At 37.2% G+C, this 25,465-nt stretch overlaps 2 protein-coding genes and 1 long non-coding RNA gene across 4 annotated transcripts; 2 read left to right on the top strand and 1 right to left on the bottom strand.

Moving 5' to 3' along the window:
- The first annotated feature begins 7,774 nt into the window (after positions 1-7,774).
- On the top strand, positions 7,775-8,852 carry LOC130993620 (uncharacterized). Its single transcript, XR_009091725.1, has 2 exons — positions 7,775-7,932; positions 8,535-8,852. It is a non-coding gene; the product is annotated as an uncharacterized LOC130993620 (long non-coding RNA).
- A 7,429-nt stretch (positions 8,853-16,281) lies between these two features.
- Positions 16,282-20,528, top strand: LOC130993619 (probable BOI-related E3 ubiquitin-protein ligase 3). Of its 2 annotated transcripts, none has more exons than XM_057918569.1 (5): positions 16,282-16,752; positions 16,839-16,873; positions 18,503-18,633; positions 19,466-19,827; positions 19,957-20,528. In XM_057918569.1, exons 3-5 carry the CDS (start codon positions 18,531-18,533, stop codon positions 20,470-20,472), a joined length of 981 nt encoding a protein of 326 aa, XP_057774552.1. In that variant the 5' UTR covers positions 16,282-16,752; positions 16,839-16,873; positions 18,503-18,530; the 3' UTR covers positions 20,473-20,528. The 2 variants fall into 2 exon arrangements, with proteins under 2 accessions (XP_057774552.1, XP_057774553.1); XM_057918570.1 differs by having other exon boundaries at positions 16,283-16,752; positions 16,842-16,873.
- A 424-nt stretch (positions 20,529-20,952) lies between these two features.
- On the bottom strand, positions 20,953-22,749 carry LOC130993618 (putative F-box/FBD/LRR-repeat protein At1g78760). The gene has a single exon (XM_057918568.1). The coding sequence runs from the start codon at positions 22,656-22,658 to the stop codon at positions 21,105-21,107; it is 1,554 nt and encodes a 517-aa protein (XP_057774551.1). The 5' UTR covers positions 22,659-22,749; the 3' UTR covers positions 20,953-21,104.
- Positions 22,750-25,465: the final 2,716 nt, after the last annotated feature.

Here is a 25,465-nt window from a genome sequence, read left to right as displayed (position 1 = left end):
TTAATTGAATACCGTTATTAAGTTACTACAAACAATTTATACAACACTATATATATTTCTCATGGAATTTAAATAAATTGTTCGCTATTATTTTCACCACGCCGCAAGTATACGGTGTAGTTGCAACATAGGGAAGCAAGGTCGTATTCCACAAGGATTGGTGAATTTAAACTTCTTTACACTATTAATAAGTTGTTTTTAATCTATTTAGACAACCAAAGTTCAAGAGGTGTTGATAACTAAAACAAAACTAAATAAAGCAAGAAAAGTAAATAACAATAACATAAACTTAGTGAATAAATTGGGGAATGACTTGAATGAAAGTTATCCTAGGGACTAGATTTCGATAGATCGTAATGAACTTCAATCTAAATCAATTTAAATCTTGATATGACCTACTTATCTAGGGCGATCTCCCCACTAGTTTTAGCCCCCTCCCGGACGACTAAAACAGTAGATTACGGGTCATAATTGCCGTCCCCGGTCAATTTCTAACCTATAACTCCCAAGAGCACAAAGGATCAACAAGCCCTCACCCAACTCTCAACCTCCCGGTTTATTGAGATGATATGTATCAAACTCCTAATCTATTGTAATTATCCTCTCCCGATTCAAATCACAAATTAGAAATGCACAAAAGGTGGCCAACCAATCATACAAGAGATAAATCTAGGACTTGAAAAGATAACAATAAGCACAATCAAGATATATATTGAACAAAGAAATCAATCCATTACAAATCCATCTAATCTAATCCCTAAGATAAGAGATTTTAGCCAAGCATATTCATAATAAAAGCAAATCTCAAGTCATAAGAAAACATAAATAAAGATATAGAGAGATAGAGATTCATAGACAAATCCTATAATCTTGATCTTCAATCATGTAGTCTTGATGAGCTCCTTTCCAAGTCTTCCCCTTCTTTATTTGATTTTGGTGTTGTTTTTGTGTGTGAAAGAGAGAAAAATGGTAGAGATGAAGGCTAGGGTTTGGAATTGGAGTGTTGGGGAAGATGAAGTGGGTGTGTGTGTTGTTAGATATGAGAAAAGAGGGAAAAATGGAGTTTTTGGGCTAAAAATCACGTCTGAGCCCACCAAAAGGCGGATCCCCGCCTCTTCCCCGCGGTCACGGCATGAACCGCGGTTGAAAACGCGGCTGGAAGCAGGGGAGGCCGCGGTCATGGGCCGCGGCCGCGGCTCGGACCGCGGGTGACTGTCAAAAACGTTCTGGACTGCTCTGGAGCAGAGGCCCGCGGTCGGGCCCGTGGCCGCGGCCCGGACCGCGGGTTACTGGGCAATTTTGGAGCAGAGGCCCGCGGTTGGGCCCGTGGCCGCGGCCCGGACCGCGGGTGCCTGGGCTTTATGCGCAGTCAGCTTGTTCGGCTCCGTTCTCCCTCGTCCGGACTCGGATTTGGTCACCGTTTGCGCTCACGAATTCCTATCGAGACGTACTTCGATCTCATATCTTCAAAATCCTCCAATTAATCCTTGATTTTCCCTGAAATCACTCCAAAACTACACCAAGGAATCAAAACTCAACAAAACTCAAAATTGGGATACAAGCACATATTAGCAATCAATTCATGGGGGAAAATGACAACAATTCATGCGATATTGAGGTACGAAAATCATGTTTGTCAACCCCCCAAACTTAAAGCGTTGTTTGTCCCCAAACAACAAAGAGAAGAGAAATAAAAGATAACAAACATGTGAGAATGAATTGGTGTCATTTCAAGGGCTTCAATTTTTTCAAAATATTTCACTAGTGTATCACAAGTAGATATGCATTTCAAGAAGTCACAAGTGATAGTAAGTTCAACATTATAGCCTCCAAGCTTGAATCCTCACAAGGTGAATGTTTCAATGATGCACTCGACTCTCAAATGTTTAGAATGGACGTGTTTACACTCAATTCGAAACAGTGCATGCAATCTACCATAGGCTTGCCATTTGTCCTAACTCTCTATGCTTCAATGTGTTATAAATAGAGATCAAAAAGGGCTTTCATTGGGTTGTAATGAGGGCTCTTTGGTAAGGTGAGTAGTTTTTTTAGGCAAAGTGACTCATCCCACAATCTAACAATGAACAAATCAACTTCACCATTTCTCTTATCAATCAAAAACCAAAATCCCTACATTTCATCTTTTCATCCTTAGTGATATCTATCATGGCTATGATTCAAAAGGCAAATCACTCCCCTTTATGCTCTTTTATTCACATTCATTTTCATTTCTTTTTCTTTTTGAGCTCATAGGGGATTAGTGATTTTCACACAATCAAAGCTTGATAAGCAATTGCAATCATTTCCCAAACTTTTTTCTTCATCAAAGCAACCACTAACACTCTAAGTTCTACCCCTTTATCATTGGTTCATTCAAAGAAAGGCTACAAGGCACAAAAGGGGTAAACTAGGATCATATGAGAATTTGGCACAATTGGGGTCAAGTGGCTAACAAAGATGGCCTTAAATCACTTCAATATTAACAACACATCTACTTTTATTTTCAAGAGAGGACTCATGGCAAGTTCTAGAGACCAACATACATGCTCAATCGATTTACACTCAAGAACAAAATGAGATTGTAATTGGATGACAATCAAGGGCTCAATTCTCACAAGCTCATTTTATTTGCAAGTTCTTGGAGGTAAAATATTTAGCTCATTTGTCACAAGTTCAAACTCTACATGCAAAATCAACAAGTGAAACACAACAATTTCTTTTCAAAAGCAACATTCATATCATAAGCCCAACACACATTTCATCCAACTCATGTGTTTCAACAATCAAGCTCAAAAATAAAAGACAAGGAAAAGCTAAAAAAACATAGACAAAACTAATTATTGTAACATAACTAAACTAACTAAATAAATAAACAACGGATAAATGAGATAAGTAACCCATCTTCACCCTCCCCCCAAACTTATTTCACACAAAGGAGAAATAAGTTTGGATGAAGGAGAAAATGGTTACTTGTCTCGTACTCACAAACGAGGTGGAGGCTTAGGCGGTGGCCATTTCTCATCAAATTTGCATGCTCCATCCACCGCGACCCAAAAATATGGTGGCTTTGCAATTCTTGAGACATCCCGGGCGTCATGATAATCTCGTTCACCATCTAGAGTACCACCACACTCAAACAATTCCTTATTAGACAAATCAAAGTGAAAATCAAAAGATAAAGATAAATAAAAGTGAAAGAAGCAAGCCTTCATAGAATCGCCCATGTCGAGGTAAGGATCGACAAAATTTTTGACTTTGCATTCTTTAAAGCTTGTGACATCTTCATCTTTTTGGAATTGTAGAGGTTGCGTTGGAAAAGTTGGGCTCTCGACTTCAAGGGGTTTGGAGAATTGATCCTCATCTTCTTCATACTCTTCTTGAGGCTCTTCACTTAGCATCGGCATTGGTTCCTCATACAAGGTTCCATTTTGTAGGCTAATGGCTATGCACAAATCATCAATTCGCTTTTGATTTTCCATAGTGGTAGCCAAAGACCTCCTTTGCTCATCTAGCATAACCTCCGATTTTGCTAGACTTTTTTCTATCCAAGCTTGTGTAGTTATGAAGCATTGTAGGAGATCGTCTTTCGAATTCGATTTCTCCTCTTGATAGTATCGATTTCCCCCTTGGAAGCCTTCTTGAGTGGAATAAGAATTTTCATAATTCCAACTATTAAAATGGTCCTCATACTCCAATGGTGATTGCCACTCCATGGCATTGCACCCCATGTTATAAAAGTCACCATATGAAGGTGTTGGTTGGAACACTCCTTGGAGAGATGGTTGCCTATAATTTCTTTTGGCTTCTAAAACACGCAACTTAAGTTGCATCATCGCCAATTGTAGTTGGAGTTCCTCAACCAACTCATTCCTTTCATCATCCATTTAATTTTTTTTTGGTGCCGCTTCTTCGGTTGTGCGACAATTTTTTCTAACAAAAGTAAATAAATATATAAATAAATTAATATATAAAAAAATCTAAATTAGACAAAAGCAACTTTTCATAATATCAAAAGTAAAAACTCAACCAATCCCCGGCAACGGCGCCAAAAACTTGTTCGCTATTATTTTCACCACGCCGCAAGTATACGGTGTAGTTGCAACATAGGGAAGCAAGGTCGTATTCCACAAGGATTGGTGAATTTAAACTTCTTTACACTATTAATAAGTTGTTTTTAATCTATTTAGACAACCAAAGTTCAAGAGGTGTTGATAACTAAAACAAAACTAAATAAAGCAAGAAAAGTAAATAACAATAACATAAACTTAGTGAATAAATTGGGGAATGACTTGAATGAAAGTTATCCTAGGGACTAGATTTCGATAGATCGTAATGAACTTCAATCTAAATCAATTTAAATCTTGATATGGCCTACTTATCTAGGGCGATCTCCCCACTAGTTTTAGCCCCCTCCCGGACGACTAAAACAGTAGATTACGGGTCATAATTGCCGTCCCCGGTCAATTTCTAACCTATAACTCCCAAGAGCACAAAGGATCAACAAGCCCTCACCCAACTCTCAACCTCCCGGTTTATTGAGATGATATGTATCAAACTCCTAATCTATTGTAATTATCCTCTCCCGATTCAAATCACAAATTAGAAATGCACAAAAGGTGGCCAACCAATCATACAAGAGATAAATCTAGGACTTGAAAAGATAACAATAAGCACAATCAAGATATATATTGAACAAAGAAATCAATCCATTACAAATCCATCTAATCTAATCCCTAAGATAAGAGATTTTAGCCAAGCATATTCATAATAAAAGCAAATCTCAAGTCATAAGAAAACATAAATAAAGATATAGAGAGATAGAGATTCATAGACAAATCCTATAATCTTGATCTTCAATCATGTAGTCTTGATGAGCTCCTTTCCAAGTCTTCCCCTTCTTTATTTGATTTTGGTGTTGTTTTTGTGTGTGAAAGAGAGAAAAATGGTAGAGATGAAGGCTAGGGTTTGGAATTGGAGTGTTGGGGAAGATGAAGTGGGTGTGTGTGTTGTTAGATATGAGAAAAGAGGGAAAATGGAGTTTTTGGGCTAAAAATCACGTCTGGGCCCACCAAAAGGCGGATCCCCGCCTCTTCCCCGCGGTCACGGCATGAACCGCGGTTGAAAACGCGGCTGGAAGCAGGGGAGGCCGCGGTCATGGGCCGCGGCCGCGGCTCGGACCGCGGGTGACTGTCAAAAACGTTCTGGACTGCTCTGGAGCAGAGGCCCGCGGTCGGGCCCGTGGCCGCGGCCCGGACCGCGGGTTACTGGGCAATTTTGGAGCAGAGGCCCGCGGTTGGGCCCGTGGCCGCGGCCCGGACCGCGGGTGCCTGGGCTTTATGCGCAGTCAGCTTGTTCGGCTCCGTTCTCCCTCGTCCGGACTCGGATTTGGTCACCGTTTGCGCTCACGAATTCCTATCGAGACGTACTTCGATCTCATATCTTCAAAATCCTCCAATTAATCCTTGATTTTCCCTGAAATCACTCCAAAACTACACCAAGGAATCAAAACTCAACAAAACTCAAAATTGGGATACAAGCACATATTAGCAATCAATTCATGGGGGAAAATGACAACAATTCATGCGATATTGAGGTACGAAAATCATGTTTGTCAATGAGTTTATTATACAACGGGGGAATTTTAAGTTTAATTTCGTAGGATTACGACTATCCCCTCCTATGTGAGAAAGGAAAAAGACAACTGTAACACCCCGCCTATTTATATTAAGTTTAGAATTTATTTTAAACTTAGATTAGGATGATTTACGCCGGAAAAATGAAAAATGATTTATATTTTAAATTCCAACAAAATTTATTTTCAGAAGCCTTTATAAAAATTTAGTCTTTTGAAATTTTGTGCATTTCATAAATCGAATTATATGAATATGTGATTATTCTATATGATTAGTATTTATTTGTGCATGATTTAATTTAAGTCTATGTTAGGCTTTAATTATTTAAATGTGTTGGGCTTTGACAAATATTTATTTGGGCCTTAGTTTTTATTGAAATGATATTCTATAAATACCAAAGCCCAAACCAACCTCCTCCTTTGCACCACAGCCAAGTACAGCACGCATGCTGCTGCTTGTATTTCACCATGCCTCTACAATTGCTACACTATTCACCCCCATGCGTCCACTCCTGCAAGTCATCCAAAATCCCTATGATTAAGGGATTTTGGTTATTTTTTTTTCAATTTTCACGTCTCACACTCACCATGCGCGCCCACTCTTTTGACTCACAGTTATCAGCGCATCTCACCACCATGCGCGCCCACTCTTTTGACTCCTTCACCCACGCTTCCTACCATGCAGTATCTTTTGACTCCTTCACCCACGCTTCCTACCATGCCTTCTACTGCAGCAAGTACCTTACTCCCTTAAATATCTCCCTTATTTATCTAATTCCTCACCCCAGCAACGAAATTCCAACAGAAACAAGATCACCATACATAGCATATCAGTTAACACACAGCTCACTCCACTCTAGCAAGAACCACACCCGTGCAGAGAAAGTGAAGCCAACAAGCTTTAAATCACAACTTTGCATACTTTTAAGCTCAAGTGAGCTCCCTTCGCCGGGCCGTTTATTCGCCGACCGGCCACTAGGCTCTGAACCGAGAACGTGTACTCGTTCCTCCATCTTCAGGCTACCAAACCCAACAATCGAAAGGTCGAAGCCTTCTCTGTATTTTCCTGACCAAAGGCCGCAATATCCTTCGGCGGCCAACGTCGAATTCCCGACTTAGCAACCGGCCAACTTACGGCCTTCGTTTCTCACTATCCTTACGACGAAAAAGGATCGAGAAACCACCGTTGTGTAGCCTGATTTACCTCGTACGAGGAAAACTAAGTCGTAGACCTTCGCGGCTAAACACCATCGCGGAACGACGACCAGAAAAACCCCCGGCGAACAACTTCCATTAGTGCTCACTTGGACAGGGGTAAGTTAACGCCCTTGTTTCAGTGCATTCCCGTTTCTATTATATTATGGGAAATTTCTATAGTATAGATGGGAGTGTGGTGAATATTCGTACAAAGTTTCATGTCATTTGAACTTCGTTTACTACCCTTTTAAAATTCGAGAAGTCTACTGCCCGTATCTGCTGAAACTGTCGTGAGACAGATGATTAGGTTAATTATTTCAATAACCATATGATGATATTTAACTCTCAAATTTTTATTGTATAAAGATATATGTGTTAGATATCTGCATATAAAATTTGAGGTCATTCCGATAACGTTTGCTATTTTTCAAAAATCTGGACTTTCAGTTGGCAGAAACTGCCGAATCTGGTAGGCGATGGGAAAATCGCTATATCTCTTAAACTACTTGGAGTTTTTCAACATATTTTTTTTTCAATTAAACTAGACTCAAAGAGGTTTCTATTGATATAAAATTCGACTCCATACGAGTTCGGAGTAAAAGCAGTTTATTGGTTGAAGTTGAATCTATACAGTTTTGTTAAAATGGGCTGCCTTCTTATATTAATTAGACTTTATAATTAGTTTAATTAATTTATTTAAAGAATGATTTGCATAATAATATTAAATTATTATTATGTGCATATTTTAAGTAAATTACTTATTATATGCTAAGCATGACATGATATTGCATTATATTTTGCAATAAAAGTATTTATGATTTAATTGGTTTTATTTATAATTCCAATTATTTAAGAAAATCGAGTAAGGATATTGTTGGTGTCCTTAACTCAAGAATTTTAATTTTCAATTATTATTCATTAAATTTTTGAAAACCCGGCGTGATAAATCATAGTAGTTAAGTGCACCCACTAAGACTTTAAGTTAGCTTCACGAGACCTATTAAGAATAGAATTTCTTGTAGGCTTTGTGACCAGGGGGATTAGCGCTGCTTTCCCAAGACAGGTTTATATGTGATTATGATCTTCAGGCTTTGCCTAACCAGGTGGGCTTACTTTCCAAACGTATAAAGTATGGTTGAGTTATTAAGCTCTAAATGTTTCAATTAAATGCAAATTATTTATTCAATGAAATGCAAACTGTTTATCCAATAAAATATTTTGTGCACTCTGCTCCGTTTAAGGCTCGCAATTCATGAATCGATCGAGGTTCTCTCTTGACCTAACACGTTATTTGAGAATTGTGTACACCTATTAGCTGACTTGGTGGGTTGATCTCCATTCGGGCACTAATCATGTATGTATGAGGCGTTATAAGGGTGCTCGACGGGATGTGTTCCGGAGCATTGGGTCCCAAATGGGAACTTGACTGGGTTACGCCCTCAGTTCAAGTAAGAAGGAGAAATGGATCCGTCGGTGGCTAAAAGGTCCGGGATCACAGCGAGTAACGGAAAGGGAGTGTGACATGTGCGCACAAATGAAAGAAAATATTTTAACATGCTTAGAAGTTATTTCGTTTTAAAACCTTCTAAGTTATGTAAATTATGATTGGATAAACTGTCTTTACGAAAATATGAAATGTTTATGAAAATGCATGCCCACTGAGTACATTAGTACTTAGCCCAAAAATACTTTCAAATGTTTTCAGGTTGGCTGGCCGGTGCTGACGGGACTGAGCTGAGGCTAGGGTTCAACTTCCTTTTAAGACTTCCGCTGTAGCAGTAAATAATATTTTGTCTTTTGTTTTCTCAACTTAAGACTTTCATATCAGATTTAGAATGACATCTATGATTGAGCCTAAGCACTTAACTCCTAGTTTTATGCTAATGAATATTGGTTATCAGAAGCATGAAACAAAACTTGTGATCCAAAGGGGCCTAGCCCGACTCGTTATCTTATTATTCGAGTCTTAACAAGGTTGTTCCTTGTTTATTTCTATGAATTAGTTGCACCTCGATTATATTTATTCATTCAAGAATTGGGGTGTGACAACAACATCGAGTGATGCCAAACTCTCCATATATAAATTAGTGTTAATAGGTACTCCCTCCGTCCCAGGCCAATAGGCCCAGTTCATTTGGGCACGGAGATTAAGAAACTCATTTTTTAGTAGGTAAATGGTGTGGTCCACCAATAATTAAGGTTTTAAATGTTCCCTTATTTTTCCTTAATCATATTTGCTTCAGTATCTCAATTTTCATTTAATTTAACTAAATTAAATTTGCATTGCAATTTATTGCACGAATTAATCAGGGGAAAATCTGGAAATTAATTAGAGGAATCAAACACAATGAATTCAACATAGCATCACCCAACAGAGCATATTCAATGCATCAAAAATCTCATCATCTTATCGTTTCATAATGGAAAAAATTCAGCAAATTATGAAACTCAATGCAGAAATTCAGCAACAAAAATTCAATACATAAATTACTTTGCTCATTCTTCTTCAAGCTTCAAAAATTCAGCAAATTATGAGAGAAAACTCCAAAAAAATCAAGAACGGAACTTTGAGAAAGAAAAGGGTGGAGAGGAGGCAACCTTAAATCAAGAACTTAAAAATCAAACGCTAAAAAAAAAATTCTAGATCTGCCACCCCATCAAAAAATCAGCGGTTTCAGCCACCACATCGTCTCCTTCACCAGATCTGGGGATCCCGATGTACGAGGCGGATGGCGGTGGTGGAGACCGTAGACGAGGTGGAGAAGGTGGAGGGTAGAGGCGGTGGAGGCGGTACATGCGACGGAGGACGGAGACGGAGGACGCGATGGAAGGTGGAGACGGTAGCACGCGGTGGAGACGGCGACAAAAGTTTCAGACAGATCAGTGAAAGGAACCCTAGCGCCCTTTCGAACCACCTTCCTTCGAGCCTCTCCAACCGCCTTCCTTCGACTCTCCCGAGGTAGACATGGAACGTAGTCACTGAGATCTAGAGTAGAGCAAGCCCCATCGGAAAATTGGGATTCGGTCGGACTCCATGAGAATTGGCGTGGGTTTATGAGTATTCATCACGGCGGGGAAACACAGGTGTGGGTTGCGGTTGATCGGCGAAGGTAAGCGGCGGAGGTTGAAGAATCGGCAGGGTTGCGCCGTTAGAGAGAGAAGAGAGGAATTAGGGTTGCGCCGCTTGAGAGAGAGAAGGGAAAATTGGGAATGAAAGAGGTGATAGTCTTAGGATTAATTACGAGCCCAATTAGGAGCCCAATTTAATTAGCTCTAAATAGCTCCCTTATTATAATACTAAATGACCCCTAATTATTTCTATTTTAAGACTGAGCCTATTGGATTGGGACGTCCCGAAAAGGAAAACGAGCCTATTGGGCTGGGACGGAGGGAGTACTATTTTGGAGATCATATTAATAGAGGGAATACAAAAGGCTATCGCACATTATAATGACTTTTATTGGGTATTTATGAGCCAGTGACTAGTAAACTCTAGAAATATTATTTAGATAGTTTACATACTTTGATTTAAATACACATGCATGTAAAATCAATAATGTCTCCTGTATTATATTCCGGAAAATCAAATGTTTCTGTTTCGTTTTGTTGTTGTTGATTTGAAATGAAGAAAGAAAGAGGTTGTGTTTTAATCATTAACGAGTTGAGATAGCAAACGAGAAGAAACGGCGTTCACTTTGCGTAGTGCAGAAACAAATTAATTTAAAATACGGTTAAATGGAGATGACTCCTCGACTTTTTGTATCACCAAATTCAATTAATTAGTGTTTTCCCCATCTTCCAAACGCAGACGCGTATATAATGGTGCAGTTAATGGACAATTATCGTATGGATTAGCGATAAGCATCAATATTATAAGAAAACAGATATGAATTAATGGAAGCCACTCCTTTCAATGATTGTTACCAATTCTGATTATTTATCCCTTATTGCGGATTTTATGCTCAATTTATGATCAGTCTACTTTAGTATATATTAAAATTGTAGTTGTGGGCATTTCACCGTTCTAAATCAAAGAGAATTCTCGTAGTACCTTTGCCTCAATCTTTTTATTTCATGAAAAAGAAAACATGGCAAAGAATAAAATTGAAATTTGAGATGGAAGGGTTAAGGAATGCCATCTTTAAATTTCTTTAACATAATTCAATTAATTTATAGGGTTAATTGCTTATAAATTACTGAATTTTCAATAATTTTTTATTTTACACACGAATTTTAAAATGTTTATTAAAATTATTTAATCATTAATTTTTTCTCTTTTTGCATACTCCCCCATTTTTCATCTGGTGACTGGCTTATACTCGCTTTATATAAATATATTTGCATGACATAAAATATGATCGTGTAAAAAAATAAAATCGATGTCACTCAATCGTAGTTTCAGGTCTAAAGTTTGGTGAAAAATTGACAAGTACGCAAAATAAGAAAAAATTAATAATTGAATAATTTTAATAAATATTTTAAAGTTCATCAAAATAAAAATTTATTGAAAATTTGAAAATTTATATGCAATTAATCCTTTCTATATGACTTTTGGCTTTTGGCTCAAATAGAATATTTTTAATAAAAAACTAAACAAAACAAAAAAAGAGAAGAAGAAGAAGAGTTGAGACCTTGAGTTTATTGGGATAACACAATTTATGTTGCCCCAATCAAATTGACAATGATTTCGATTGGGTGAGTACTTTCTTTACAATAATACAAATTAAATCAGACTTTAATATCTAAATAAAAAACCATTCCAATATTTTACATGCATTTGTACGCCAAATTCGCCTCAGTTTGTAGATCGAACATATATAACATTCTAAATTTTGCCTTAACAATTTTGTTGAAGACAAATTTACAACTATCATTGTTGTCGATTGGGCATAGTTCATAAGGTAAAAACAAAAGAATAATATCTAAGATTAAATTCTGGGTTGTATTTAAAAAAGGAGTAAGAATAATAATGCAAACATTAAAGAAGATTAACTACGCATTTCGATTGTGGCTATTTTATTGAGTATGATAAATAAATATTTATTAAAATTGTACGAATTTAGAAAATATAATTAAGAATCTCACCCCAAAAGAGAAATCTGTCAGTATCAGAATGACTGGTCAATACTTATTACACAACTCTTTACGCACCAAAATTTACGGGTCCAACAAAAAGTGGGTGCGGGTCGGGCCATAGCGTAGGGCCCACATACTGCCCAACGCCCCAACCCAACACACCATCGCCATTTATTTATTTATTTTATTTTTTTGAGGCAAAACACACCATCACCACCATTACCAAGTGCTCAGAACTTCTCTGACCAAATTGCCCAACCTGTATTCTTCACTCTTTCACAATATTACGGTTATTACCTATTTATCAAAAGAGGAAAACTAAAATAATTTAATCCGTACGTAACGATAATTTGGCAATGTTTTACATTTGGTAGCCTTGTAAATTTAAATAGTTAAATAATTTAAGATTATTTATACATTTGGTAATCAAAATTACTTCTGGATAAAATCAACATATTTTCTTACTTTATTATTCAGTTTTGAAAAACAACATCACTTTACCTCTGAAACAAATTAATCTTAATGATACAATAATTGTTTGCTCTTCCTCTTTATATTACTTATCTTAGTTTTATTAATCAATAATCAGTCCATTTTCAAACATAAATATCAAACAAGTGCTAAAAATAAAGAGGCACTCTCCTGTGCAATCGGTTGCACCGTGCAACTGATTTCTGAATGACACTACTTCAACATATAAATGACAATTGAAGATCTTCAAGTGTCATTTGTATGTTGAAGTGGTGTCATTCGAAAATGTTCAATTGTCATTTCTCAAATAAAGTAGTGTTATTCTGGCAACCAGTTACACGATGCAACCGGTTGCACAGAATAACAAAGTAGTGTCATTTGTATGTTGAAGTGGTGTCATTCGAAAATGTTCAATTGTCATTGCTCAAATAAAGTAGTGTTATTCTGGCAACCAGTTGCACGATGCAACCGGTTGCACATGAGTATTTGTGAAAAATAAATATGTATTATTTGCAAGATATGGTCTTCTTTCTATCTCATTCACTATTCATCTGTGCAGTTCTTTACTCAACAGAAAAAAAAAAAAAAAGTCGAAATCTATAAGAATGTCAATATTTCATTTATTGTGGAAAATTGTTAGATATAAGGGGAAAACTACAGTATATCATACTACATTGATGGGTTTTTTAATGCAAATATCATTGGACACAGATAAGTTAGATGAAGAGATCAATAGTAGTATTTGATTTTTCGTGCATATATTTTGAATTCAAATAAAGGGAAAGCACGTGAATTGTGACAATACATCCGTCACACTCAGTGTCACAGTTCATGGAACTATGTAGATGTTTTCCCTTTCTTAAAATTAATTATCGAATTAAACACAATTGTCCACCAAATTCGTAAACCATATAAATTTTCAAATTTGCAATTACAACTAAACTTTCCAGTTTTTTTGCTTATATAACAGAACACAATTTTTCTCCTAGAGTGTCGTCAAATGTGGACGTGCTTTTTTTTTTTTTTGGTCAATAACTTTTTATTTTTAATATTAGGAATTGATTGTGTGTATTAAAATATGACAATCTTGTGTCTTTATGTCGCACACGTTGGATGACATTCGTCGGGAAAAATGGGAGCTTTATAATTGCAAAAAATTGAAGATTGTGATATAATCGCAATATTTGAAATGTCATATTGTAATTGCAAATTTAGTAAAAAATTGAGTATTAAAATCAACAATTCATCTTTTTCTTTTTCTATAATTTATTTGGCATATAGATAATTCACGACTTCAAGATTCATGTGATTTTATAATCACGCAATTGACACTCAAGTATTTCAATACCTTCTAAATCAGCTAACAATAATGCACTTTTATAGCGAATTATATACCTTTTTAACAAGCGTTTCAACTTACGCAATTGTCAATTCTAATTGTATTATGTATATCATAAATATTTAAGATCGAATGGTTGTTTTTTATTAATTCGAATCTCAAATTTGCACATAATATATAACTGAAATTGCATAAACAAGATATTTTTAACTTTCACTAGTACATATAATTGATTTACTCATAAACTCATTGTAATCATCAGTGACGCAGTTAGACATTCTCTCGGACAAAAAAAAAAGTGATGTCGTTGAGACATTTTTTCAAGGGGTCCAACTCAATATAACTCTTTTAAAGTAGAGGTGGTCTCATGTGAAGCCGATTTTTTTAAAAAAATCATCTTCACAATGACACTACTTTAACATACAAATGATACTTTATAATGATAAAATATCATTTGTATATTGAAGTAGTGTCATTATGAATGTGGTTTCTAAAAAAAAATCGATTTCACGGGAGTTTTTGTGTTTAAAGTAAGAATATTTTTAAAAACAAAATTAGAGATGAATAATAATTCTAATACAATTGACTAATATTTAAATTATACCATAAAAATATTTTTTTAAAAAAATAGAAAATAGTGCTCATAACTAAATTCTTTTTTCTAATATGCCTTAAATTTCATATTTCAAATATATAGAGGCGATATTTGTATTAGCCATACAAAATAGAGAAAATAAATAGTTGTCCTCCAAACATAGTTTCAATAAATTATAACTAAAATTAAGTATTTTAGACGGAATTACCACTACCTCTCTGTTACGTAAAAAAAACACAGCTTATCTCTCTTTTCCTCACTTTCACACTGCTTCTTTTTCTAAAACCCTAGTTCCTATGTCGCGCTTTCATGCTCTGAAGCCCTAATCATCATGCCGCGCAGCTAAAATCTTTACTATGACGCACAACCACCGATATACTAGCATATATTTCGATCGGTTTTTAAAATTTATCTCTCGTTGCTCTCTCTCTCTCTCTCTTTGAGTTTCTTTGTCGCCGCCGTCAACACCATCTCATCCAGAATCCAGTGAAATATGAGTTTCGGGTCGAGATCTACGAGAGTTATGAGAAGCAAATCCACATTTAAGAAGATCCGAAATAAAATTATACGAATTTGTACCATTCGTTCCAAGATAAATGGAAGGGGAGAACGCGGCCATTAGAATCGAGCCATTACCACCATTCGTGCCAACCGTCCCAAGATTTGTACCGTATATGCGAGGAACAAGTAGAACGACTAAATAAATTCATTCCATCTGTGCCAAGTACGCTGGATTGAGGTGAAAAGAAAACAATCCCCAGCATTCCCCAATTCTTCACCGCCGCCCTGCACGACGCCTTCCTCCAGTGCAAGAAAGTGAAGAAAATGATTAAAAAAAGATGAATTAGTTAGATTTTGTGTGAATCGTAATATTTCGTGTTGACTTGATCATATGATTTGTATTTTTATTGTTTGAAAAATGAAGAAAATACTGATTCGAAATTTGTTCATCAATTATACTTAGAATTGTTGGAACAAACTGCAAGTCTATAGTGGTTTTATTGCACCATTTTTTGTGGAAATATTGGTATGAAATGGCATATCTGTATCATTCGTCCCAAGTGCTGGCATGACAGACCTTGGCACGAATGGTGTGAAATGACATATTCATACCATTTGTCCCAATGTATGTCATGACAAGTGTTTGGCACGAATGATGTAGAATGATATATTCATATCATTTGTGCCAAGTGCTAGTTTTATTGAGACAAATTGTGCCACTTTTATGAGACGATCGGAGCCTATAAGCCATTTCGCTCCAAGTACTAGTATGACAAATATTGGAAAATGTTTTCACACATATTAAGAAAATACCATTAATATTTTTTTGAAAAATATAAATTATATGCAATTAGAAAAAAAAAATACAATTTAAATTTAGAAAGTCAACTATATCTTGAAACATCCCAAAAAAAAATAGGGAACTATCAAAGTAGGATGAAGAAAGTACCTAAAGTTTAATAGGAGTACTATATAATACCTTCTATAATACTACTATCTAAAGTTTAATACTACTCATTTCGTCTCAGTAGAATAATCCTGTTTTTTTTCGGCATTGAAATTAAGAAGTTTGCTTTTTGAGTGTAAAAGTGTGTAAATGTGTGTATGGTGCTACATTGTTTGTAGTGTAAAATCATGACCAAAAATAAAAATAAGACTATTCTAGTGGGACGTCTCAAAAAGGAAAACAAGACTATTATAGTGGAATGAAGGGGGCATATGATACCTTCTCTAGTTTATAATTTATGAATACTATTGTTAAATAACGAATCAAATCAAAATAATAAAAACAGACTTAGTCAATGACTCGAACCTCATAAAATGTGCAAATTTTGTGGTTAGATTTGTTGATAGCCAAGAACCAAAAAAAAAGGAAGAAAGAAATAAAACAAAATAAAGATGTACATCAAGGGCATAAAAGTCAAATCATACCCCAACAAATAAAAATTGAAAGTGAAGTTATAGGTGGGAAAACAACAAGAAATATAGCTGGAGAAAAACAAAAAAAAGAAGAAAGAAAAGTTGGATGGGCGAGAGAATCATGAACTTCAAATGAATGAGTATTGAATATTGAACAGAGGAGCGTGTTTCCAGAAACCTGCCTTCTCTCTCTCTCTCTCTCTTCTCTCTCTTTAGAGTAGTGTTTATATCATGTGGGCCTCACTCAATTCGCTCTCGCGAACGTTTTCTTCTTCATCTGCTGATTCCTTTTTGCTCTGTTCTGCGCGCTTTTAATTTGTTGTAACAAACGCCCCCATCATCCACCTTCCCAACCAAACCCTGACTATTATTATTGCTCTGACCGATCCAGTTGATCTGCATCACCATTTCCAAATATATTTCTCAAACCAGTTTTTGCTTATATATGGCGAAGACTGCATTCCTCCCCTCTATTTACACTACCTGATGCTCTGATCAAATTTTCTTCATGACCAGTTTAAGGTAAGATTGTTTTTCAGCTGAGAGCTTTCATTTATGTCTTTTCGCGGATTTAAACGCTTGACTGATTAGATGTGGATTGTTCACAGCAGGATAAGGAGGGGCTTAATCTTCTGGTTTTGAGGTATGTCTGTTTCCGTTTCTGTTTGAATGCATTTTCTCTGTCATTTTGATCTGAGTTCAAAGTTTGGATCATTATTCACGATGTTCTGTTTTGATTGAAAGCATTAATCAGAGAGTTGATGAATTAGTGAATGATGAAGATCTGCATTTGCATCTGATATACTGCATATTTTGATGATCAATCTTCATTGATTGCTCTGGTTTTGTTTTTTTTCTCTCTGCATGCTTTATTTGCCTCTGGAATATCTTGCTGGTTTTTCTTATGCTTTTCACTGGAATTTTTTTAATGACTATGGACGATGGAAAATGTGTTGCTGCTTGTAATTGTTACCAGTGTGAATTAATTGGGATTGGCATATTCAGTTTGTTTGTTTATTTAACAATGGCGATCTGAAGTAATTATCACTTTCTCCTCTAGATCATTTTCTTGTTTAAGGACATAATTTTTTATGATGATTTGTCTTCATTAAAGTGTTGAAAATTACTTTTAAGCTCCTAGCGGTAATGTGCTTTATGCATGGAATAAGAATTCAGGTGGGAGGAAGCTTGAATATATCTGGTAAGAAATGACACTTTGTGGCTGAAGGATTTAGAACCAAACCGAGTTCTTACTATTATATTCAAAAGGACTAGTATAATGTTGTGAAAGGAGTAGTTACAAGATATTTAAGATGATGACACTCTATTCTGATAAGTCATTTGGAGGTCTCCCATTTTCCATGTTGTATGAAGGAAATAATTTTTCTTGATGCTGTCCCACGTTCCTTAAATAAAGGCATGCTGCACCACCAGTTTTTCATCAATGCCAAATATGACGTGCTCAACTACTAAAAATAGTAATATAGAAGCCATATGCTGCCAAAGAAGTTAATGAGTTTTGTTATTATATCGTTTGTTTGAGTTAGATTTTGTTTCACCATAGGAGCTAAAAATGTGTGAAAAATATCATGTCTAGTGTCTAGTGCGGACTTGTTAAGTACTTAATACTTAGCTAACTCCTTCATCCTACAAGTGCACCATATGAACAACTTCACATATATATATATATATATGTTGAGTACCTACTCCTGATGGTCGCAACCACTCAAATCTTGGGTTCGCAATTGTTTCTAGTCAGTATGTGTAATTATGTTCTAGCATTTCCTACTCAATTGTTTAAAGCATTTACAGAAAGAGGCTGGTGACAACAACAATAGCATTAGAATGACAAAAAATTATTTCTGTAAATGGAATTATGTAGAAGAATGTGTAAATCAATAAAGTATTAGAGAAGAAATAAAGAAATACTTATGAAAAATAAACAGAAATAGAAGTAATTGACCAAAACATGAGGTGTATGCTACTATTCCAACTTGTCTCTTTTGAGCTAAGAGATGGGAAAAGATAAACAAGATACTGCTGTCTCTATGTATTTTAGTTTCAACCTGGCATCTGACTTTGCAAATGAGCTGGGGATTGTGAAGTATAATGTGTTTTTCTTGATTCATCTTAAAAGGCCTGATCTATGAGCTTTTGTCCAACTCGTGCAATCAATAGGTTTCTAATACTTTGAGAATCAAACTATAGTTGGCTGAAGGCAATCAATAGTTTGATCCTGTATTCTAGTTTATAACTGTGTTTTGTCCTGCAGAAGTAAATCAACTATATCAGTTTCTCAAATGTTCAGAGGTAACAACGGCAATACTGCTGCACCGTCTTTTCTTGAAAATCATCTTCAATATCCGGAAGATGTCTCAAATCAGCTGCAGTTTTGTGGAAATTGTGAGTTCTATTAATACTCTGTCTTATATGATATATCGGCTTTACCACCCATAATTGTGTTCTGTTATTTTTCTTTGAAACATGTCTTTAACTGCTTACTTGTCGCTACCATCATGTTTTCTCCAATCATGCCTAAATATTTCCCTCGCATGAAATAATCATACAGTGATTGAAAGGCATCTGCAGTAGCATTTATTTATTAGGTTGGGACTAGTGGTGGGGGTCGGGTGCATTGAATTGCCTGTGCTAGCATTTCTGCATGTGCTGCAATTGTTATACCATCTGAGGCAGTAATGGCTGTTATTGTGAACTGTCATGAGCAAACATAAAATACTGTGTTCTGTCTATTGTTATCTGACCGTGGATCATGACTTGTGCATCTATTCGTTTTTTTATTGGACTCAATTGTTCATGGAATCCCATTCACTTAGACGTGCCTAAATTTGTCTATTTCATGATTATGGGTACCATATGAAGAAGAAAGGTGTCACAAGCAATGGTGATCCATTTCCCCATAAATGTTTTTCTCGGATTAAAACTTAAGATGGGTTGAATCTCAGAATTTAATTTTAGTGATCCATCCATTGCTTATTTAATATGTACTATATGATTGATGCCACTGTATTGCTTATTTAATATGTACTATATGATTGGTCCATCCATTTCTTCTCTCTTGAAGTTGTTGATGCCACTGTATTGTAATAACAGTGTAACTTGATTCTCTTAGATGCTCTGTGCTTGATTAATTATCAAACGACTAACATTTTCTATCTTGGCCTTTCTAATATAATGCTAATGCATGTCTTTTAATATATCTTGTTCTGTGTTGCAGTACCTGTAGAATTTCATGCTGATCCTGTAAATTATCTTGGAAGTAACAATGGCCCTCCATACCTCCTGCCAAATAAATGTGGCAGGGATGCTGAAGCCATTCCCAGGCAGCAGAAACTTCTGTTTTCCTTAAACAATAATACTTCAAATGATGAATCTGAGAGAAAAGCCAGCACGTTGAACCTAAATCCTGTGTCTACTGGTTTAAGGCTCTCTTATGATGACGAGGAGCGAAACTCCTCTATCACTTCTGCAAGTGGAAGCCTGACAGCAGCATCGTCAGTTTTTCCTTATCTGAGCAACGACATCAAAAGAGAGCTTGATCAGCAAAAGGAAGAACTCAATCACTTTATCAGAACTCAGGTACTCTTTCTATTGGTCATGTGGGAAACTCGAGAAAATGTGAATAGTTTGTTTAGGTGGTAAAATGCTGCTTGAGGCTGCAGTTATTCAATGCATCGAGCTAACAGATATATTTGTGAATGCGGACAGGAAGCTAATATGGTGAAAGGGGTTAGAGACATGAGGCACAGACACATGGCTTCTTTTGTTACTGCCATAGAGAAAGGTGTAAGCAGAAAGCTGCGCGAGAAAGATGCAGAACTGGAGACCATAACCCGCAGAAACAAAGAACTGGTCGAGAGCATGAAACAAGTAACGAGTGAAGCCCAGAACTGGTGCTATATGGCCAAGTACAACGAGTCAATCGTGAACGTTCTGAAAACAAATCTCGAGCAAGCAATGCAAGGGTCAAATGCAGGAAAAGAAGGGTGTGGAGAGAGCGATGTGGATGATGCTGCGTCTTGCATTGATCCGAACAACTACCTCAGCGTCTCCGCTTCTGTGAAGAAAGACATCATCTGTAAAGCCTGCAAAGCCAAGGAGGTATCCATTCTGTTAATGCCATGTAGACATTTCTGTTTGTGTAAAGAGTGTCAAGCCTTTGCCACAGTTTGTCCTGTCTGTCAGATGATAACAACCGCTAGCTTCGAGGTCTATCTATCTTGAATATCAATCAAATATTTAACTTATATAAAGAAGAATACTCAGCTCTCTATATCTAATATCCCTCTTTGGCTTTACTTCGAATATAGTAAATGCATGATTTTATCGTCTGGAAGAAATAAACCCTTAACCAGAACAGTCCCTTAGTCTCAGTGTGTGAGAGAGAGATTGTGCGTTTGTTTTAGCGAATTGGTGGTCATTATTGAAAGTAGTTCAAATGTTAAAATAAATTAACGATCCGCCCAAATATCAGAATTTTAAAAAAGTAATTTCTCAAGTTTTTTTAATCTCCGTGCCCAAAGGAAGTGAGCCTATTGGAGTGGGACGGAGGGAGTAATACAAATATATCAAAAAAGTTTGGCCGGTCAGATTTGGTCAGAAACAGACAGACTCGTGTATTGTATTAACCAGAGCGGTTCAGTGATCCCGGTCCATTTTGTAGTCGAATGATGATTGATGAACGCAAGCGAAACGAAGTTGTAATTTCTACCAAGACAAGAAAGGTGATGCTCTTTAATAATCACAAATGTAACATCGACAAGACTAGATTATTTATATGTGAATTTGGACGTAGAAAAATGAGTTACGGCCAAAGATGCAAAAATAAGTTTTGTGATGTCAAAAAATGATGGATGTTATGAGCAGTGAGTGATGCACTTCCTCTTGGTCCTCCTCCCATACCCATTGGCAGCATGTAGGTCTCCGGCGTAGCAAAAATGGTGCGTGCATCCATCGGATTCAACGTAGAGATTCCTCAAGCCGGGGAAAATCCAGCGAATCCCATCTTCAAGCACGGCAAGATTCAGAATCCCGCTGCGCACGTGGATCTTGAGCTCTTTCAGACCGTGGAGCTGCGGCAGCAGGCGCTTCCGCAGGTCGTGCGGGATGATCAGGTCGATGTCGTGTTCACACTTTATCCACAGCTTCCTGCAGCTCTCCAGCTTCGCGCACATGTCCTTGAGCTTGGCGTACCACCGGCTCGATATCTCCGGCCCCTCGATGTGGATCACGGCGTCCAGATTGGGCGACGCCGCCACCGACGGGAACGAGATCATGTGGCCCGAATACTCCAATGCGGTTAGCGACGGCGCTTGGATCTTGACGTTGGCCAAGTGCTTGCACTTGAAGAGGACCAGCATCCATAGCTTGGGGGACTTGATGAATGCGTTTCTCACGGCGGAGCAGTGGCTCAAGATCATCACCTCCAGATTGCCATTTTGGGCCACCACTTTCTCTAAGGCGTCGTCGGTCAGATTGGACGCGCGCTGCAGCCACAGGAATCGGAGATTCCGGCAAGACGACACGTCGATCTTGTCCAAGCTATGCCGCTTTCCTCTGAAGAGGAATGACTCCAGATTCGGCGCGCTGACCGTTACTTGTGAGAGAGGTGAGCATTTTAAGACCACCGCCATCTTGAGATTCTCGCCGGAGATTCTCATCCTCTTTAGGCCGCACACGAGGGAGAGGCTGATCTTCTCTAGGAGGGGGCTCGTGGAGAGGATCGCTTCCAAAACGGAGTCGTCGCCCAAGTGCACGTTCACCATCTCGAGGTTTTTGAGCAGCGGCAGCGATACGGCGGCGGCGGAGACCCGGCTGAGATCGCAGAAGACGAGCTCTAGGGTTTGGATGGATCTGGCGGAGAAGACGGCTCCGGGCAGCTCGTACGGCACTCTGAAGGGCTGGAAGAACTCGGCGATGGCGATGAGATCTTTCATCTCGGCGATAATGCTGAGCTCCTTCACATTCTTGTCGAGCGCGAAGGCGATCCATTGGTCCAGGTGCGGGCCCAGCTCCTCGAAGAAGCGCATCGATACCCTAAATTTGTCGAGGGTGAGGTCGTCGAAGAATCTCCGGCGACATTGGATGGCGGCGTCGACGAAGCGGATGAAGTTGAGGCGGCTGCGGTAGCGGTGGAGGAGGGGGAGGGGGCGGCCGTGGAATTCCCTCTCGTCGAAGTTGAAGGAAGGGCAGGCGCACCAGATGTAGCGCCAGCGGCGGGAGAGGAAGGCCGTGCGCCTGGCGTCGGTGGCCGGGAGGAGGGAGACGATCTGGTGGCAGAGAGAGTCGGGGAGGGCCGAGAGCCTGTCCTCGCCACCGCTGCAGACTTTTCCTCCGTCATCCAACCATGAATAGGATCGACGGCGGGGGGGCGAGTATGCGTTGACAACAAATTGGGAATGTGTCTCCATTTGTTGTGGTGCATACTCCCGCAGGAGGGAAAATTTGTCGGCGTCGATATTTGGTTGAGGATGCTAATGTTAAAAAGGCTTCAAGGCGGGAATCTCTCTCACTTGGTGGTTTACCAACCAACTAACTTTCTCCCATTTTTGCCATCCTTTCATTTTTTTTTTTTTTTTTTTTTAGTTTTACTTTCTTTTTAATAATCGAACAATAATATATACTCTACCTAATCTCGTTCTAGTGTTTAAAAAACAATTAACAAAGAAGAGAGAAGCTAATTTGGCCACTATTATAGACTGATAACCTGTGACTTTTATGGTTTCCACATAATTAATATTGTGCAAACTAAATGGGGATATTTTATGAAATTATACACACTTGACTCGTATAAATATGATAAGAATATACACATAGCGTTTCAGAGTTGAGCCGGAAATAGTTAACCATAAACCAATGTAGTTTCTACTTTCTACTGCCAAAGTCAGATTGCAAGCATTATTTTTATTTTTAGAGTGTGTTATTTTTTATTGATAAATTAAGCATGGAAAAAGAAAAGAAATAAAAATTTTCCCTCCATTTTTCTTTTCACTTATTTTTTACAAAAGATAATTTCATAATTTTTCGTTCATTTTTTTTTTAACTTCAAAAAGGGATAATTATCACACACAAAATGGAGAAATAATATTATTCCTTCTTGGAGTGAAAAAATAAAAGGAATGACATGATTTTTCATTCATTTTTTTTTACTTTAAAAAAGGATAATTATCACACAAAAATGGAGGAATAATATTATTTCTTCTCGGAGTGAAATAAAAGGAATGAGAAAAAAATTTGTGAAAAGTGAGGAAAAAAAAAGAAAATATTTAAAATTACAAAAAAATTTTATCTCTCAATTTTTTCATAACAAATTTATCAATAAAAGTGTGGGTTTAGAACTTGTCTTATTAAGGATATTGTTATATCTAACTTCAGTTGATGAATAATGAATCGATCATGGTTGTAAACACAAATTTTATTGTATTCAATTTAATGAAATACAAAAATGTGTACAAATCCAAAATATATGGATTGAAATGAATTTGTTGCGGGTTGCGATTCTCTATTTGATCCTCTGATTCTCCTCTTCAAACTTCTTCAAATCCTTGGAGGGAAATATAATTTCTTGATCTCCTTGAACTTGAACATTGACTTGAATTTGATTTGATAACGTCAATCCAGACTTGAATTTGATTTGATAACGTCAATCCAGAGGGCTTCCACCTTATTTCTGAATCAAACGTTGACTTTGATGAATTTGATGAAGAACTCTTTGATCTTCTTTGTAAAACGCCTTGATTGTTGGTGATGACTTCGTCGTAGAGAATTACTCCTTCAATGCTTGAGCTCTCAAAATGATTTCTGTTTTTTTGACTCCACAAATGACCCATATTTATAGATGAAGAATGGAGTGGGCTGGTGGGCTTTGGTCCCTCATATTAGGCTTTCAGGGCTGAGGTGACGCGATTTAATTGGCTGCTCAAGGTTTATATTTATCTACATAAAATATTTAATCTTTTATGTAGATTTTCCACATGTCAATTTCTGATTGGTCAATAAATCACCATAATCAAATATTAATTATATATTTATTTAATCTTGGAATTATATTTAATTTAATTCTAAAATAGAAAAATAAAATATATAATTTCATATTTAATTTATAATTTCCACATGGCAGGATTTAATAGGCTATAAATTTAATTGCCAACAATGGTTTAATTAAAAGAGAAAAGGTTGGATCAACTGTATAGAAAATGCATCCACCTTGAAATTGAACCATATAAATGGGAAGTAGTACTACTTTTATCATTATCCCTAGAGCTGTCAAACATTGCGGGCCGGGCCAGCCCGGCCCAACCCAGCGGGCCTTGGCAATTTTTTGGGCCGGGTCGGGCCGGCCCAAAATTTCAGCGGGCCTCGAAAAATGAAGCCCAGCCCGGCCCTATACAGGCCGCCGGGCGGGCCGGGCCAAAATTAATAAATTAATATATATATATATTAATATATATATATATATATATAGTTCCAAAAATTAATAAATTAAATCAAATTTAAAGAAAAAAATTGAAGACAAATTCGATGAAATAAAAAGGGCCTTAAACAATCTAAATCTAAATTGCGTAATTGACTAAAATTAAATGTAAACAAATATGACTAAAACTAAATGTAAACAATATGAATACAAGTAAAAAACAAAAACTAATTGCAAAAACAACAAAAACTGAAAACGATTTATTCACAAATGAATTAATACAGTAATCAAATCAATTGGAATCAAATAACAACCACAAAAAATAATCAAAAATAAATAAATCTTTCAAGTAAAAATAATTTAATATTGATTGTTGATTGGTAATTTAAATCTTAAGTTAGACTTTGACTCGTCATTGTCGTCAATTGAAGAAATGGACTTAGATTGGGTTGGATCCATTGGGATTTGGGAGGAGATATAAATTTTTCACATAATATACTGACGGGCTGATTTGGGCCCGAAAGCCCGGCGGGCTTTTTGGCCCGCGGGCCGCGTGACCCGGCGGGCCGCATGGGCCGGGCCAGGGAGGCCCGGATTTTTTTGGGCCTTGAAAATCCTAGCCCAGCCCGGCCAAAACTACGGGCGGGCCGGGCGGGCCTATCGGGCCGGGCCATTCTCGGCCCATTTTGACACCCCTAATTATCCCTTTAATGGAGCGAGGAAGTACACATCTTTACTTCTGACTTTTAGATTTGCTTTTTGTGTATTGGGCCTGACCACATATATATTATAATGGCCGAACAT

Source organism: Salvia miltiorrhiza, chromosome 7 (genome assembly GCF_028751815.1).
Source record: "Salvia miltiorrhiza cultivar Shanhuang (shh) chromosome 7, IMPLAD_Smil_shh, whole genome shotgun sequence".
Classification (NCBI taxonomy): domain Eukaryota; kingdom Viridiplantae; phylum Streptophyta; class Magnoliopsida; order Lamiales; family Lamiaceae; genus Salvia; species Salvia miltiorrhiza.
Note: the sequence above shows the minus strand (reverse complement) of the source record. Positions and strands in the feature narration are given on the sequence as shown.

Coding starts and splice junctions, on each gene's coding strand:
- LOC130993619 (XM_057918569.1), top strand. CDS start 18,531: ATGTTCAGAGGTAACAACGGCAATACTGCTGCACCGTCTTTTCTTGAA. Junction 18,634..19,465: donor GCTGCAGTTTTGTGGAAATT/GTGAGTTCTATT, acceptor TCTGTGTTGCAG/TACCTGTAGAATTTCATGCT. Junction 19,828..19,956: donor ATCACTTTATCAGAACTCAG/GTACTCTTTCTA, acceptor GAATGCGGACAG/GAAGCTAATATGGTGAAAGG.
- LOC130993618 (XM_057918568.1), bottom strand. CDS start 22,658: ATGGAGACACATTCCCAATTTGTTGTCAACGCATACTCGCCCCCCCGC.